Source organism: Rhododendron vialii, chromosome 8a, assembly GCF_030253575.1.
Source record: "Rhododendron vialii isolate Sample 1 chromosome 8a, ASM3025357v1".
NCBI lineage: Eukaryota > Viridiplantae > Streptophyta > Magnoliopsida > Ericales > Ericaceae > Rhododendron > Rhododendron vialii.
In genome coordinates, this window is record NC_080564.1 from 1,478,669 (window position 1) to 1,493,994 (window position 15,326).

The 15,326-nt window shown below is 38.3% G+C and overlaps 4 protein-coding genes across 4 annotated transcripts in view; 1 reads left to right on the forward strand and 3 right to left on the reverse strand.

Moving 5' to 3' along the window:
• LOC131298244 (histone H3.3) overlaps window positions 1–15,326 on the reverse strand; it is a 52,993-nt gene that overhangs the window by 14,864 nt on the left and 22,803 nt on the right. The window lies entirely within an intron of this gene.
• Window positions 996–5,159, reverse strand: LOC131298245 (uncharacterized). The gene is made up of 4 exons (XM_058323608.1): window positions 5,041–5,159; window positions 3,993–4,170; window positions 2,990–3,054; window positions 996–1,249 (listed from the first exon to the last, which is right to left on the reverse strand). The coding sequence occupies exons 2-4, from the start codon at window positions 4,135–4,137 to the stop codon at window positions 1,181–1,183; spliced, it is 279 nt and encodes a 92-aa protein (XP_058179591.1). The 5' UTR covers window positions 4,138–4,170; window positions 5,041–5,159; the 3' UTR covers window positions 996–1,180.
• On the reverse strand, window positions 7,288–9,321 carry LOC131298240 (transcription factor bHLH94). Its single transcript, XM_058323602.1, has 3 exons — window positions 8,962–9,321; window positions 8,142–8,546; window positions 7,288–7,449 (listed from the first exon to the last, which is right to left on the reverse strand). Exons 1-3 carry the CDS (start codon window positions 9,280–9,282, stop codon window positions 7,354–7,356), a joined length of 822 nt encoding a protein of 273 aa, XP_058179585.1. The 5' UTR covers window positions 9,283–9,321; the 3' UTR covers window positions 7,288–7,353.
• Window positions 13,358–14,895, forward strand: LOC131298241 (E3 ubiquitin-protein ligase ATL6-like). Its single transcript, XM_058323603.1, has one exon. It carries the CDS (start codon window positions 13,782–13,784, stop codon window positions 14,589–14,591), a length of 810 nt encoding a protein of 269 aa, XP_058179586.1. The 5' UTR covers window positions 13,358–13,781; the 3' UTR covers window positions 14,592–14,895.

Sequence of the window (15,326 nt, forward strand, 5' to 3'; positions counted from 1 at the left end):
ATATTTTGGTCTTAATGGCTTGTGCGATTGTAATAATATTCAGTGTACTCAAAGTTTGAATCACAGCAGCCCTAATTTGTGTGATAGAAGAAATTTTTTTCTGCAAAGAGATACTTCAAAAAATACCCTACTAGGATTTGAATCCAAGCATCTTATGTGGAAGAGCAAACACTTTACCACTAAACCACTAAAGGAGTTTGTATTATAATTGCACACAAAATATATATATATATATATACATATAGAGGAATTTTCAAGTGAGGGATCCCTCATTTTAACAAAATGAGGGACTTTCATTTTCCGATCAAATTTTGAAAATCCGAACCGTTCAATGTGTGCAGAACGTAATTTAAGGGTCCCCACGAGAAATCAGCAAAAAAAATGACCGGGAAGGGCGTCATCCGAGCAGTTTTTTTTGAACCGTTCAATGAAAACTGCTCGGATAAAGTCCTTCCCGGTCATTTTTTTTGCTGATTTCTCATGGGATCTTTAAAATCACGTTCTGATCACTTTGAGCGGCTCGGATCATCGAAATTCAATCGGGATGGAGAGTCCCGCATTTTAATAAAATGAGGAATCCCTCATCGGAACCTAACTCTATATATATATATATATTTATCTAGGAAGGAGTGTCATTTTTTGCCCAAAATGTGAAGGCCTAAGTCGGCGGCCTCTTGGGCCTCCCATTGGACCGGCCCTGAGTCCAAGTACAATTTCTCTATAATTGGTACTACAATATAAATCCCAGAAACGGGCGTCATTTCTTGCTATCTAAGCATTGCATATTTCCCTCCTCAAGTGAGAATTGACTTGGGCATTGGAGCGCTCTCAGGCTAGAATACAGCCGGCACGCACTAAACTGGTTATCTGTTTTACAGCGTTACTGAGTGGAAGAGCGAGCTTGGTCACCATCCCGTTCAGAGGGATCTGTGAGGAGGAATATTTGCCCTAGCCCACTATAATTTGTTTCAGGATGAAAAGGATCAAAGAATGGGTGAATACTGAATAGCCAGCCGAATTCTCCATAGTTCTTCAGTGAAAGTAACATTCAACTGTTCTTCAGTGTTTCTAAAAGCCAAAAAGAAGACATAAAGGCACCTAAAATAAACGAAGAAAAAAAAATTATTCTTCACCACTCCAATGAGTGGAAGAGGTACGCCGAGAGACCACATATATTTGGTTATTTGGCAGAATCAGCAGCCTCAGCAGTTTTAACATCTATTGGGCACTGACAGACGTATGGCTTTAGCTGCATAATTGCAAGGAACAACATGAGTTGATCTATACAAACAGAATAAAAGCATACTCAAGTAATCTGAGAAGAGATCAACTAGAAGCTTGCACATGAACATCAGAAAAGAGCATTTTGAACTGCTGCAAACGAAATCATATTCTTGATAAAAAGAGCAAATCAGGAGGCCACAGTTGAGGAACAAGTGAGAAGTGTAGTCTTCTTCCACCTTATATTTCAGGCAGATAAGTGACCCCCCCCCCCCCCCCCCCCCCCCCCACCCTTATCCCTGCTGCAAACGAAATCATATGTTTTTTCCACAACAGTAAATCAATGTGTTTTTCTTACATTTTAGAAGCATGGAACGAGTTGCACTATCTAAAAACTGGTCATGCAAAAGTCACGATAACAAGTTTTAGCAACATAGCCTTTCTTTCCCTATCCCTGACGCATCTAACACCACAAATTGGGAAGGATTGTTAAATTTGAGTTAAGCCAGAATAGTTATTTGACAGTTCAAAAGTAGTATAATCTCAAGGAGTGCTCCAGTTTCACAAGAGCACTCTTATGCTAGAGTGTGAATCATATCAACAGAGAGAGATGACACTTTGAGAGATGAAGGGAGTGGACTTAAACTCGGATCATCACCTTTACATGATCTCTGACATTCTTTTGTTGAAAGATTGTGTTTTTTGTCCAAGCTATCTAGACCAGTCACCTATCATCTGAATCCAACAACCTTCACCGCCTATGTTTGACTTCTAGACCCACAAAAGTTCAACAACAATTAGGAGAGTGACAGATGGGCTACCTCGCTCTGCTTGCATGGTGAACAAAATTGTGTGCGCTAAGTGATTTAGTGAGCCTGGAGCTATGAGTCTCGATGATGTTAAGGATGCTTTTACCTTTTTATGCTTTTAGATACAAGAAATCCGTGATCTTAACGCTTGATCTATTGAAATGTCACTTAAGCAAATAACAGTCACAAGCATCACAGAAACAATCACTTCAATCCAAGTCCCAATGGAAACAACCCATATCTAAAGCCAAAGCACTAACAAGCAGTCCAGGTGCTGATACAATCTCAACTTTCAGACAAAGGATGACCAACAGACCAAGAGTCAAAACATCTAACTAGCAAAGCAAACAAAAACTGTGGGGAAGTAGATTTCACAAACAATGTCGCGAGCAGGAATAAAAAAAACACGAATGCCAAGCTTATATTGTGCACCGAGCGTAGAATTACTTGTGCACTATGTGAAGCAGCGGTAGATGCAAATTATCCAATTCCTTTAACTTTTTAAGTATATTTGGACACTAATCTTGTGGAGAATTGGCTCAAAATAATAGGACCAAGTTTTTGGGCTTCTAGAAGCTATGGGTAATCAGTCTTCAGTTGCAGAGCATTGAGGATATGCAGAGCATTGAAGGTCTCTTGAAATGGTGCCTCATCATCTCAGAGCTGTTGCAAACAGGCTCCTCTCTTGCCTATATAACTATTGTACTCCTCTTGTATAAGTTGGGGGTTGTATACAATGAGTTGAGAGAACAATTGTAGAGTATTTGTGAGGTTGAGTGTGATTGCAAATCCTCCCTACAAATAGTGAATCTGTTGCCCCCATGGATGTACCCAATTTTGGGGAACCACGTAACTCTCCTTCACTTTGTTTGATTTGATTCACGTGTGTTTGGTTTGCTGATCCTCGTCACACAACAAATCTATCATATACTCATTTACATGGGTTTGGAAAAGAGTACCTTGAAGTCAGTTAAATCAGGGACAACATAATTTGGCAGTTTCTCATTCACCACAACATACCCACCTGCACCAGTATGAAAATCCAAATATAAGCACCTACATGAGAAGTAATAAGAGTAAAAATTAAACCAGTCCCCAAGAATCAGAACTACAGCTACAAAGGAACCGAGCCGTTCGCATACTGTTTCAGGTTCGACTTAATAGAGACATGTTCGAATTGGATTTGTCCATTAAATGAGCCAAACCTTAGCCTCAATTGTAAGCTCCTTTAATAAATGGACCGAGCCCATGCAAGACAGTATGCGGCTCACAAACCTGGAGTATGTGTATATTGTATAGAATGAAAATTTCATGCATGGACTTAAATCACTTAAATGTGCATAAACTTATATAACTTGAATATGTGTAAACTTTGACGTGTACTATAAACTTGTACTCCCTCCGTCTTATATTGCTGGTCATGTATTCCTTTTTGGGATGTCCCACAATGTTTGTCCTCCTTAAAAAGTCAAACCAAAAAGTACACAAACTACCCCCTGATTAATGATTGAAAATAGTTCTCAATAAAGGGAATAAGGGGTAATATTAGAAGTCTAATCAAAGGTTTTAAGGAGACATAGATTAATTGCATGTCTTAATGCATGTCCCCTTAAAAAGTTGGATTCCCCATACTTGGCAAGTAATATGGGACGGAGGGAGTACATCTATGTTCTTTATAATCTTGTATGAGTACGTATGAACTTACTTATGTGCATGATAACAAATTTATTTTGCAGCTTTTGACTTGTATGCAAGCATAAATATATGATTTTTTTGCTCGTTCATACTTGTGAACAAACTCGAGCTCACTCAAGCACATAGGCAGCTCAGCTCATAAAAAGTTAGCTAAAACATAACAAATGAACCTAAACATTCTGAAATTCGGTTCGCCCTAACCAACACTCGTGCTAATAGATCCCAGCTAAACACCAGTTTCTGAGATGATGGAAGTGAGCAACCAACCTTTGCGTGTATGGAAACCAGTAGGCTTGCAGTTCTTCCCTTTGTAATAATCCCGTGGGCCCCGCTTTGAAGATAGAATGTCAAGTGATGATGTTCTCTTTCTTCTCCATGACCTTCCTAAACCTAAGAGTAGTCCCAGAGGCATCTTGTTTTTCCTATACTTGGATTTCCTCCCAATCTGACAATTCGTAGATTTTAGCGCAATTTGTTAACACAGGTGAAAGAATTAGGTTTCCTAATTCATAAATAAAGCCCCTTTGGATTGAGGGACTTGATGAGAAAAGAAAATATAGGATTAGAGTTTCTTTCCATATGCACTTGGATTTAGTAATTTGGTGAGAAATGGAGAGAAAAATACAGAATTTATATTTTTCTGATTGGCTCCTCCTTCCCCTTTCTCACCGTATTTCATCAAAATGGGTGAGATTAGGTGAGAAATGGCTCCCTTTCTTATCACACTATTCACACCCTTTCTCACAATCCAAAGGGGCTTAAATCAGGTTTTACTGAATCAAACCACAATAAAAAAAAACTGGGATAACTCATAATAACTTTTCTGCGTTATTGGGAACAAATTACCCAAATCAAACAGCTCTATCATCACGACGGAGCAATGTGCAACAGCTATGATGGCCATTTTAATGACTTGGAAGCAATTCATATTTGTATATATCAGTGTTCTAAAACTCGCAAGGCGGTAGTCGGGCAGCCGGCAACCTTCCACCTTCGAGGCCGATTACTCGGCGCCTAGCAATTACTCGGAATTTTTTTCTAATGTTTCCCAAATGACATCCATAATAATGAGAAGTTCAATGTTCGTAGTTCAAAACCGAATGATTAATGCCATTGAGTAAAAACTTAATTCAGAACAATGATATACTACCAACACAGTACATTTACCGGAAAAAAGAAAAAAAAAAAAAAGAGAGTCTGTAACACAGTTCCTTAGCCCATTTACATCTATCAGTATAAACCACTACCCCGCACCAGTAGAATTAGTAGTGAGAGAGACGATCAGAGAGAGAGAGAGAGAGAGAGACAAGCTTACCAGTCGTCGTGAAGAGGAACAGAAACAGCAGCCGTCGTCGTCGTCGAAGAGGAGTTGTCGAAGAAGAGGGGAACAGCTTCGAACAGATCGATATATTTTGATATCGATTTAGGGTGTAAACTAACCCTAAAATTACATTAAAGTCCCCTGAAATTAACATATTAGAGTTTTTTTTTCTTTTTATCCCCTAAACTATGTACTTTCTCTTTACTTAGTCCTTAAACTATCAATTTGATGATTTCATCCCCTCAACTATCATACCGTTACCTACTTAATCCAACAGATAATGAAAATTAGAAATTTGGATGAAAAATGTCACGTAAGGCCTTATTTGAGACCCTATAAAGCAGATACTTAATTATGACAGCCTTAGAGATAAAAATTAATTATGACCCTTTAGAATAAAATGATCAGAAAAATAAGACTTTTGCATCGGTTCAAACAGATTGAAAATTGAAGCACTTAATTTATTTACAAGGTTCATATATTAGAATTTTATGCGGCATTTTATAGAGACCAATACACACATTTTTTTTTTTAAAAGATTGAGTTCTTTATATAGAATTTAGACAGTTTATATATTAAAAATATGGTTAAAAATTAAGCGCTCTAATTTTCAATCCGTGTAAACCAGTGTGAAGATGTTATTCTTCTGATCATTTTATGCTAAAAGGTTATAATTAATTTTTCTTTCTAGAACTCTCATAATCAAATATCTGCTCTACAGGGTCCTAAACAAGCCTTACATGGCATTTTTCGTCCAAATTCCTCACATCCGTTATCTATTGGACTAAGTAGGTAACAATATGATAGTTGAAGGGATGAAATCGTCAAATTGATAGTTTAGAGACTAAGTAAAAAAAATGTGCATAGTTTGAGCGATAAAAACAAAACAAAAAAAAACTCAACATATTAAGTAATTTACCGCGATATTTTTCGTTTATTTCCAATTTTTTCCAACTTTTCTTGTCTTTTTCCAACCAAGTCTCGCCCACTCGTTGTGATTTGGGTGTTTGATCTCTGGTGCAAGCCCCTTAGGCCATCTGTCGTGGTGCCACTCTTTAGTGGCGAGGCTCTTGGGCCTACGTCAGCTAGGCTGGCTCCCACATCGAGAGTTTCGGTATTGTGTGTGTGTGTGTTTAAAGGGTCCATTATGCCTTCTCCCTAGTCAGCAATTACCTAAGTGTGTTGGTATGTGGAATTACCCTCTTACCTTCATTCCAATTTTTCGACTCACCCAGTAATCTCAACTTACCGACTGATCCCGATGTTTCTCTTTTTTATTGAACAGCTAGTACTATAATTGTTCAATATGTATTTTAGTTTTTCGCGTGCATTGAATGCCTGTAAAAACATTTGTATTTGTCATGAATTCCGTATTACATCGATATAACTTCTCACTTTTGTTTAAAAAAGAAGAAGAAGAATGCCTACAAAAACATTTGTATTTAAATATGTGCCTGGACATCTATAGCACTGCTCATATTAAAAGATTATGAAGAAACTACCCATTTGAGTTAGGCCTACATTCAACGTGATTGTTCGATACGTAGGTAAATCTTCTAAGTCAAAAAATTGATATGAAAAAGGAAACTGTAACCACCGTCTTAAGGGCGGTGGATGATTTCTAAAAGGTTTATCAATGTCCGGAAAAAAAAAAAAAAAAGAGTTAATATCCACGAATGTGTTTTCATATTCTTTAGATGTATATGGAAATTTAACCGTATTTAATAGTATTACATAACATATTATCCAAGCGATCGATGGTTAGCCAGCCCTATAATAATAAAAAGTGCATTAATATTATCGGAAAATGACCTGCTGTCCAAATAGGATACTAGTAGTATACACGTGCAACTATAAAGTACTTTTGGGCCCCTGTGAAAAATTTGTATTTTGGGGCCAAATCCTGAACAAAACCTGGCCGACATAGAAAGGCCCAAGTTATAAAAATTGGAAAAAAGAGAGGCCCACGTTTTGGAAGTGATAGGCCAATAATGGAATTAATGCTGGTTCTCTTCATCCAAACCAACCAACCAAAAAAGAAAGTTTTGTTCATTCTCTTGTCTCCTCTTGCAGAAAGCTCTATGATTGCCCCATAATATGGTATTAGTATTAGTATTATTATTACAACTCATGGAGAATTCACACATAAGCTAGCTATGCATATAATACATTCAAGGCTTCTTCTCATATAACAGGACACAAAAGACCTAAGACTTGAAACCTTATAAGTTTTACCCACCAATGATTCTCATTCCTACCAAATCTCAAAATAGTATTTAATCAAGTGCAAATTACAACATCTTAGTTTTAACTAGGCATGACCTCCTCTTGGATCTTTGTCATCATCTCATGCACTGCGGTTGCAATCTCATTCACCGTACTCAACTGGCAATAATCTTCAACCTGACGCAAAACAACACTAATCCAAGATTAAAAAGCACTGATAATTCTTAGTTTTTGTTTACTTGGATGGATTACACTTTGCACCGACAATTCTTTAGATTATGAGGAACGCATAGTAGGGCCATTCTAGACACTGCCAAAGTGTTGCGCTGACCCTACTTTTGTTTTTGAACTTTCATTTACTATTAAAATTGGGTATTAACTGTTCGATTTCTTTCCTTACCACTCTAATGAAAAACACACATACGACATGAACGAATGAGGGTCAAAAGCGTAAACTGTAACTTTATAGGGTCAAAATTAAATAGGGAACTGTCACACATAAATGGCCTAGTAGAATAAAGCTTCAGCGCCACTAAAACTATCATCTTGACCAAATTGATGAAATTGCGACATATGAAGTACAAACTTGACCTTGGTTTGGCCCAACTGTCGTGTAGCGCTTCAAAGGAGTGCATGTGAGTCTAGAGTTCGACTCATTTGGACAGAATATTGGCCCATGTATGGTAATTTAACAAATACTCCATACTATCATACTAATATCATATCATTTGACCAAAAAAAAAAAAAGTATGAACTTTATTAAAGTTAAACAATTTACCGGTCAACTGAGCGAAATGTTATGCTTAGAGTGCAAAGTACAATTTATCCTTGCTTAAGTTGACATATTGAATTGGCTATAGTAAACTAACCTTAACACTGAATGAATAAAGGACCAGCTGATCAACAGAACTTGTGGCAGTGATATGGAGAATGGTGAGGCCTATGGAATAAAACCAATAAACCATCTTCAAAAGCTGTTTTCGTTGTCTTCTTGAGAGTACTTTGATGTTGGCATGGCTTTCCACGATGCTCACTTCTATGTCAGCAATGGTGGATTCCTTCTCAGCTGCCATCCTTGATTCGTGGCCCGTAAGCAGTTGATTACTCTGGTGAGTCGAACGAGTCGAGTACTGAGGGAAGGTGAAGAAATTCGCAAAGTGCCGAGGGGATTCGGATTGTTGCTTCAGTTGATTTTTGGATTCAAGGGATTGGAGGAGTTGTTCTAGCTCCTTCACAAAATTAATGGCTCCCCCTACTATGGATGCTTGGTCACCCTGATTTGAAGAGAGAATTCAAATCCATCTCTAAAACAACTTTTTACGTAGGAAAATTCTAAAACCACAATAGTAAGAGTGTGAATGTGTATTAAAGGGTATAAAAAGTACACAGAAATACGCGTTTTTCTTATTTTCTAGTGTGTTTATTGTCAGCCCAGTGAGCTAATAATAGCAAAACCGTTTTATGTAGTAGAATAATACACTTTTGTCCCATAATTTTAGCCTTTTCTAAAAAGTTGCATCATTTTAATTTTTGAATAAAAATGAAATACCTCTATGCAATTATTAAAGTAGTTTGTGTCAATATAAAGATTATCCTTAATTAATAAAATTAGTAGAAAAATTTCCCAAGATTATTCTCGAAACTTATTTATTTTTTTAAAAATAACATGAGAGAGAGAGAGAGAGAGACCCTTTGAGCGTAAGAAGGCGGCATCAACGACCGGAGTACGGCGAGGTAGTCATTCATCTGTTTCCGGCGATTTCTCTCCACTGCAATGTGAGTCATCCTCTGGTTCTCTATTTCTACCTTGTTCTTCGAGCTTTTATAATTGCGCCGCCTTTTCCGCCGTGCTGGCGCCTCTACCGAAGCTCCGGCAAGTAACCCATCGCCGGCACAAACCTCCGGCGAAGAAGAGTTGGTGTTCCAGTGGTACTCCTCCACCTCTTTGTACCCGTAACTATTTAAGTTACTAAATGGGTCTTGTTGAAAAACCACAGTTTCTAAGGCCATTCTCTCTCTCTCTATCTCTCTCTCTTCTCTCTTGGATGGAAAGAGAGACAAATATGGAAAGAGCGTGCAGTAAAAGGATTGGTTTCTTTTCTTTTTCTTTTAAAGAAGCAAACAATTAAGCAGAAAAACCATTTTTTCGGTTGACAAAGTCAGTATTATTGAAATTGTTAGATTAACGTTTTAGAAAGGGAGTTGAACTCCTGTCATTTAAGTGCGCGCACCTCTATTCTAATGTTGTTTGGCCAAAGACCTCATGGGACGGGAAAGCCAAGTTGCCCCCAACCACATTTGTCTATAGCAACTCTGCACGTGAGAATACAAATCAATTGTCAGCTGAGGAATTATGAGACAAAATTTTTACTAGCATTCAGGAATTAAGCACTCAAATTAAACTAAGGTGGTGTTTTCAGTAGTGAAAAATTTGTAGATTTTCATTTGTGGTTGAAAAATTGTTAGGTGTTTCCGCTAATAAATAAGTTGTTGAGAAATGCTAAGTTGTTTCCGGTAATGAATAAATTATTGATAGGCTTGTGAATAGAATTATTGTAGCAAAAACAATTTTTGTAGACAAATTTTTTGTTAGTGAAAACGAGATGGTAAAATGCTGAAACTTTTTTGTTAGTGAAAACGGGGCCTAACAACTTATGACAGATTTTTCTTGCAGGAACTTTCATAGCTAATTGTTAAATAGTGTTTTCCCAAACAAATGTAAAATCCTTATTATTTGGAATTGCATCAAGTACGATCAATGAAATATGCGAAAGGTCAAAAGGATGGATTCTTATCAAGATAAAATTTCATAATTCCATTTTTTATTAGGGGTCTGGCTATACAAGAAATGCTAAACGGACCCAACATCTGGCAAACGCTGAAATTAACATGATGACAAGAAGCCGACGGGTTAGAATAGATGGGCATGCCTTCCGTCCTCAAACATTAACAAAGAGACCGAATCAATCTCTTCATCGTGGCCAAACCACAAGGGAGTAAAATTCTATAACCTCCGGCTTCGAAGAAGGAATGGGAATTCAAGTACCAATACGGTATTACAACTGCACGTGTATAGCGTGTTTATCTCTATCCCAAAAAAAAAAAACTCAGTGAAGCTTTTGTGCGCAAGAGCAAAATAGCATGTGTGATGCTAAGCGTTAAATGAAGACTCACTATACAGGGTCTCGTAATTATTGAAATTTTATTGAGTTGTACTTGTCAAAGTTTACTGTCCATATATGGGGGGAAAAAAAAAACCACAATCAATTTTTGAGAGTCACATGATTAGAGATTGTTTGTCATGAAAAAATTGAACGACGAGTAAAATATTGAGAATAAGTTGTGAGCTAAAGGTGCCCCCAATGTATGACTGTCAAAATCAATTAGTTTCTTCAGATTATGATCAAGTAGGATGGAAGAGAAAAGGCCAAACATTAAGACTCTGTTTGATAAAGCTAAAAATTGAAAATTGAAAAATAAGTACAGGAAATTGATTAAGTTTTGAAACCACTTCTACGTTAAGCAAAATCAAAGTAACCAGAAATCTTCGAGAGTTCATTACAATAAAGATTTTTATTTTTTATTTTTAAAAAGGCTCTTGATTTGAAATGTTTCAATTTTCTTGTAGCTTCTTTCCAAATTAATAGGCAAGACGTTTGATGAGAAACTTATGTGGAAAAAAATGCATTGGGTTGCTTGTTCACCAATACTATAGTCTTTCAAATTTAGGTAAGGAGGGGGAAAACGACATTGTTTCCATTCCATGTTAGGGTTAATTTTGTCCCTTTGTTAACTACCTTGTCCTTGCGGATCAAAATAAAAAAACTACCTTGTCCTTGTGATCCCCTTGAGAGTCCTTAGAAGATCTTGACTAATAATCTCTTTGGACGTGGGCCATAACTATAAATATATACTACAAGTACTACCTGTTCAATGCAACAGACCAAAATATAATTTGTGCGAGCATTATACTGGAAACTACGCAAATGTGTGGTGGAAATATGAGTTGGGTCACCACATAAAAATGTCACCGGGGCATTGGATAATTTTTTCTCAATTCCCTTAAAATCTCTCTCTCTCTCTCTCTCTCTCTCTCTCTCTCTCTCTCTCTCTCTCTCTCTCTCTCTCTCTCTCTCTCTCTCTCTCTCTGTTTGGAAGCTCACATTTGCATAGATGTATTGATTGATTGATGATATTGATAGCACCACATCAATTGAATTATAAACTTGAATTGAAGAAACCTTTGATTGTACTTCAACCTACCGCGAAATTTGACTAAAAGATTTTAGTAAATAGAAAAAGACACTACTTTTCTAATAAATTTAAAAGATATGGTCTCCTATACAATGTTCTAAAATTCGGATTCCTCGCCGAGTACTCGCTCCAAGGTGTCTGGCCGAGGGGACTAGTCCCCTACTCGGTGGCCATTACTCGCCGAGTACTCGCTGACTAACGCCGAGTACTTGCTCCAAGGTGTTTGGCCGAGCGAGTACCGAGTAGCGAGGTTTAGAACACTGCTCCTATATAAAATTAAGTTGAATGCTTTCTTGTTGTAACGTATTGTCAGTTTCTCTTGGGCATTTTTCCTTCTATTTTGGAACCTCTTCCATTTCAAGAGAGCTAGGTTGCTATCCTGAGCAAATAGTACGTAACATGTTAAATGGAATCGGGAAGTTTAAACAGTTAATTCTCTTATGTTATCAACTCATTATTTTCGTTCTTAATTATTAAGATTTTTGATACGAGTACTATATATTGTATGATTACTCAGGTGTCCGGCCAACTTACACCGTTTCACGGACGTATCTTGATTAATTCCATGACCAATCCCATTTTGATAAAAAGTATTTTTATCGTAGCTTTGTTCTCCTATGTTAGATTTCTTTTGCGGGGGGAATGGTGGTTCGATATGTATTAGTTTTAATCACAAACAAATGAGAAAATGACCGGTCCGTCCCTCTTTTCAAGTTCATAGTCCTCGGCCTAACAATGAAACAAATCATGTGGGCTTCCTGCCTGTTGCTTGCGTAGCCTGTTGGGTAGTTTGGGCTGGAATGCTTTTGAACTTCTTTCTGTAATTGGATCACGGAAAGTCTTTCAGAAAAATCTTTATTTACGTACGTTTTACTCCCTCCGTCCTAAAAAAGATGATAATTCTTAAAATTTGTGTCATTTTTCATTATTCATATCTTTCAATTTATAATGTTTTTTATGAGTTTGAAAACTTTTTTCTAAAGAACTAATCGAGAACTATCAAACAAAATTTATATTCTATATTTTTTGAGATTCATATTGAAAAATATATAAAATTAAAATTGATACAAATATCAAAAATTGTCGTTCAATTTGAGACGGCAGGAGTATTTTTTACTCCTACTCCTACTTTTATTTTCTTCTTTTCTGTATGTTTAGGGGGACTATGTTGTGCTGCGCGGCCTCCGGCGAGGCTTTTCCGGCATCAGTCCGATGATTGGAGACTTTCACCCCGTAGAGCTCGTCGAGTTCTACATGTGCATAAATAATCAGCTCGATCAAATATCGTTAAGTGCCTCGTTAGAACACATATAACATGAAAAAAAAATGGATTTAGTGGTTTTGATCCAGTGTTTCGTATCTATTAGGACTTATTTTTTTTCCAAGTTATATATGTTCCGATTAGGCACTTAACGATATTTGATCGAGCTGATTTTTGGTGCGCATGTAGAACTCAATGAGCTCTACGCGGTGAACGTCTCCGATTATCGGACCGATGCCGAAAAAGCCTCGCCGAATGCTATACAGCACGGAGTTGTATAGCACAATCCCCCGGTCCGTACGTTACTCTATGGTGGAAAATGCCCATAGTTTTGCCTTATGTTAAAAATTGGAAATAAACAGCTCGGAGAGAAGATCATGATTCTCCATGGCCATTCCAGTCAACCCCCCCATAATTTGAGCACTTCAAATCCTATCACTATCCTTTCATTTTCCGGCTTATCCATCATATGTACTTGTAAAAACAAAATCCCCCTTAAGATCATTACAAGTTTATAGCCGTTCATTTGTGCATCTCGATAAGTATGTTATCTATCCATACATAAAAATAAAATAAAATTTTATTTACTAACCATCGTTATCCACTTACACAGTCACGAACAATGTTTGCGTAGAAGGCTAGAAGCGCAATGAGCGATGAGGGTGATGGGTGCTCTTAAAACAAATACTCCCGTATAATACTCCTAGTGGACTAAAATCCAAATCTATGAAGAAAACCGTCGAACTCAGTACCCAGATTTTTATACAAACCTGGATACTGATTTTTGAAGCTGTCAAAGACAAGATCATCTTTGATTTTTGAAGCCGCTTTCTTCCTAAAAAACCAGATAATGGTTTTGTCCCAAAATCAACAATCTCTTGTTACATAGGAGTACTATAGTACTAGTAGTGGAATATCAAAAAAGAGCAATCCCACTCTCTCTTCCCACATCATTGCAACATAAACCCCCGCCAAACAGAAAATTCGCTTTTGGATGCCTATCTATCTGCTACTGCTGATATTACTATTACCCACGGCGGCGGCAGCGCGGCCCGTCGCCGCGCAAGCACCTACGGATCCCCCTGCGGACTACTCCTCCTCCTTCAATTGGACACCAACTGCCATCTACCCAGTCCTGGTGTTTGCCTTCCTCTTGACTGGCTTTGTCACAATCTGCATCCGCCACTGTGCAGCCGGCGATGCTGCCGACGGAGCAATACCACTTTACGCCACCGCCGCAAGCCGCCTGCTCCGGCTTTCTCCAAGCGGCCTCGATCCCGCGATGATAAATTCGTTCCCGATGTTTAACTACTCCGACATCAAACACCTCAGAATCGGCAAAGGAGAGTTATTGTGCGCCGTGTGCGTGTCCGAGTTCGAAGATAACGAGAGGCTGCGGTTGTTACCCAAGTGCGACCACGCGTTTCATCCCCAGTGTATCGACCCTTGGTTGGCCTCTCACTCCACCTGTCCGCTTTGCCGAGCCAACCTGAGTCAAGGAATCGAGTCGACTCAGTCGACGGAGGAGCCTAGCTCCAGAACTGAAGTTCAAATTCAGAATCAGATTGCAATTGCTGTCGATGAAAATCAACGAGTAGATACGGAACCGAGAGCGCGAGTGAGGATGTTTCCGAGGCCGCACTCAACGGGTCACTCACTGGTTCGACTGGGTGAGGACTGCGAGAGGTATACGCTGAGGTTGCCAGAGGAGGTGAGGAGGCAGGTGAACCGGGGTGGGACCCCGGACCGGTGGTATTTTACTATGACGCGGCCATTTTTCTCTAGAACCGGTTCTGCCAGGTAGACGAAGATGGGCACCGGGACGGTGAGGTAACAGCGGTGGAAACGTCAAAGGTGTTTCTGACGTCCGTGAGAGGGCCGTTTGAATGTCTGGCTGAGCGAGAAAATATTTGCTCGACTTCCTGTTTAACTCAATGAAAAGTCAGAAAGTCGAGTAGACATTCTCACTCTGGCAGTAGTAAATGGGAGTGAATTTTTTCCGGTATTGATCGATTGGAAAAAAAACAAATTTTTTTAAGAACGTGAGGATTCCTAGCATGTACATTATTTGCAGTATAAACCTAAAGAAACATGCATTACTTTTTTCCCTTCCCCGTAATAAAGGCTTAAGCGCGCACATTAAGCTCCTACAGCTTGTCTCATGTGGGATCCACCCAGGCACGACAAGCATCTCAAACTCATCACCCAAGAACGTCTTGCGGGATCCGCCCCACATTTTTGATTGGTGTAGGTTTTGATACCACTTATAATGACCCCGCTCCAGCTGACCTATTAACTTTTAACCTAAACACATGGCTAAAAAATTTTAATTTCGAATTATACAGTAACTGCTCATGATTCGTTATGTATTACTTCCACTTCTAATTCGATGTGGGACTTTGGTTCTCACATATATCTTCTGTTTGCTACTATAATTTTTAGGAAAAAAATTAAAGCATCATTGTATGTTAGACTAGCTAGTTAATGCTAGCCAAAATAAGAAAATGCAAACAGTTAGAGCATCTCCAGGAGACTCAAT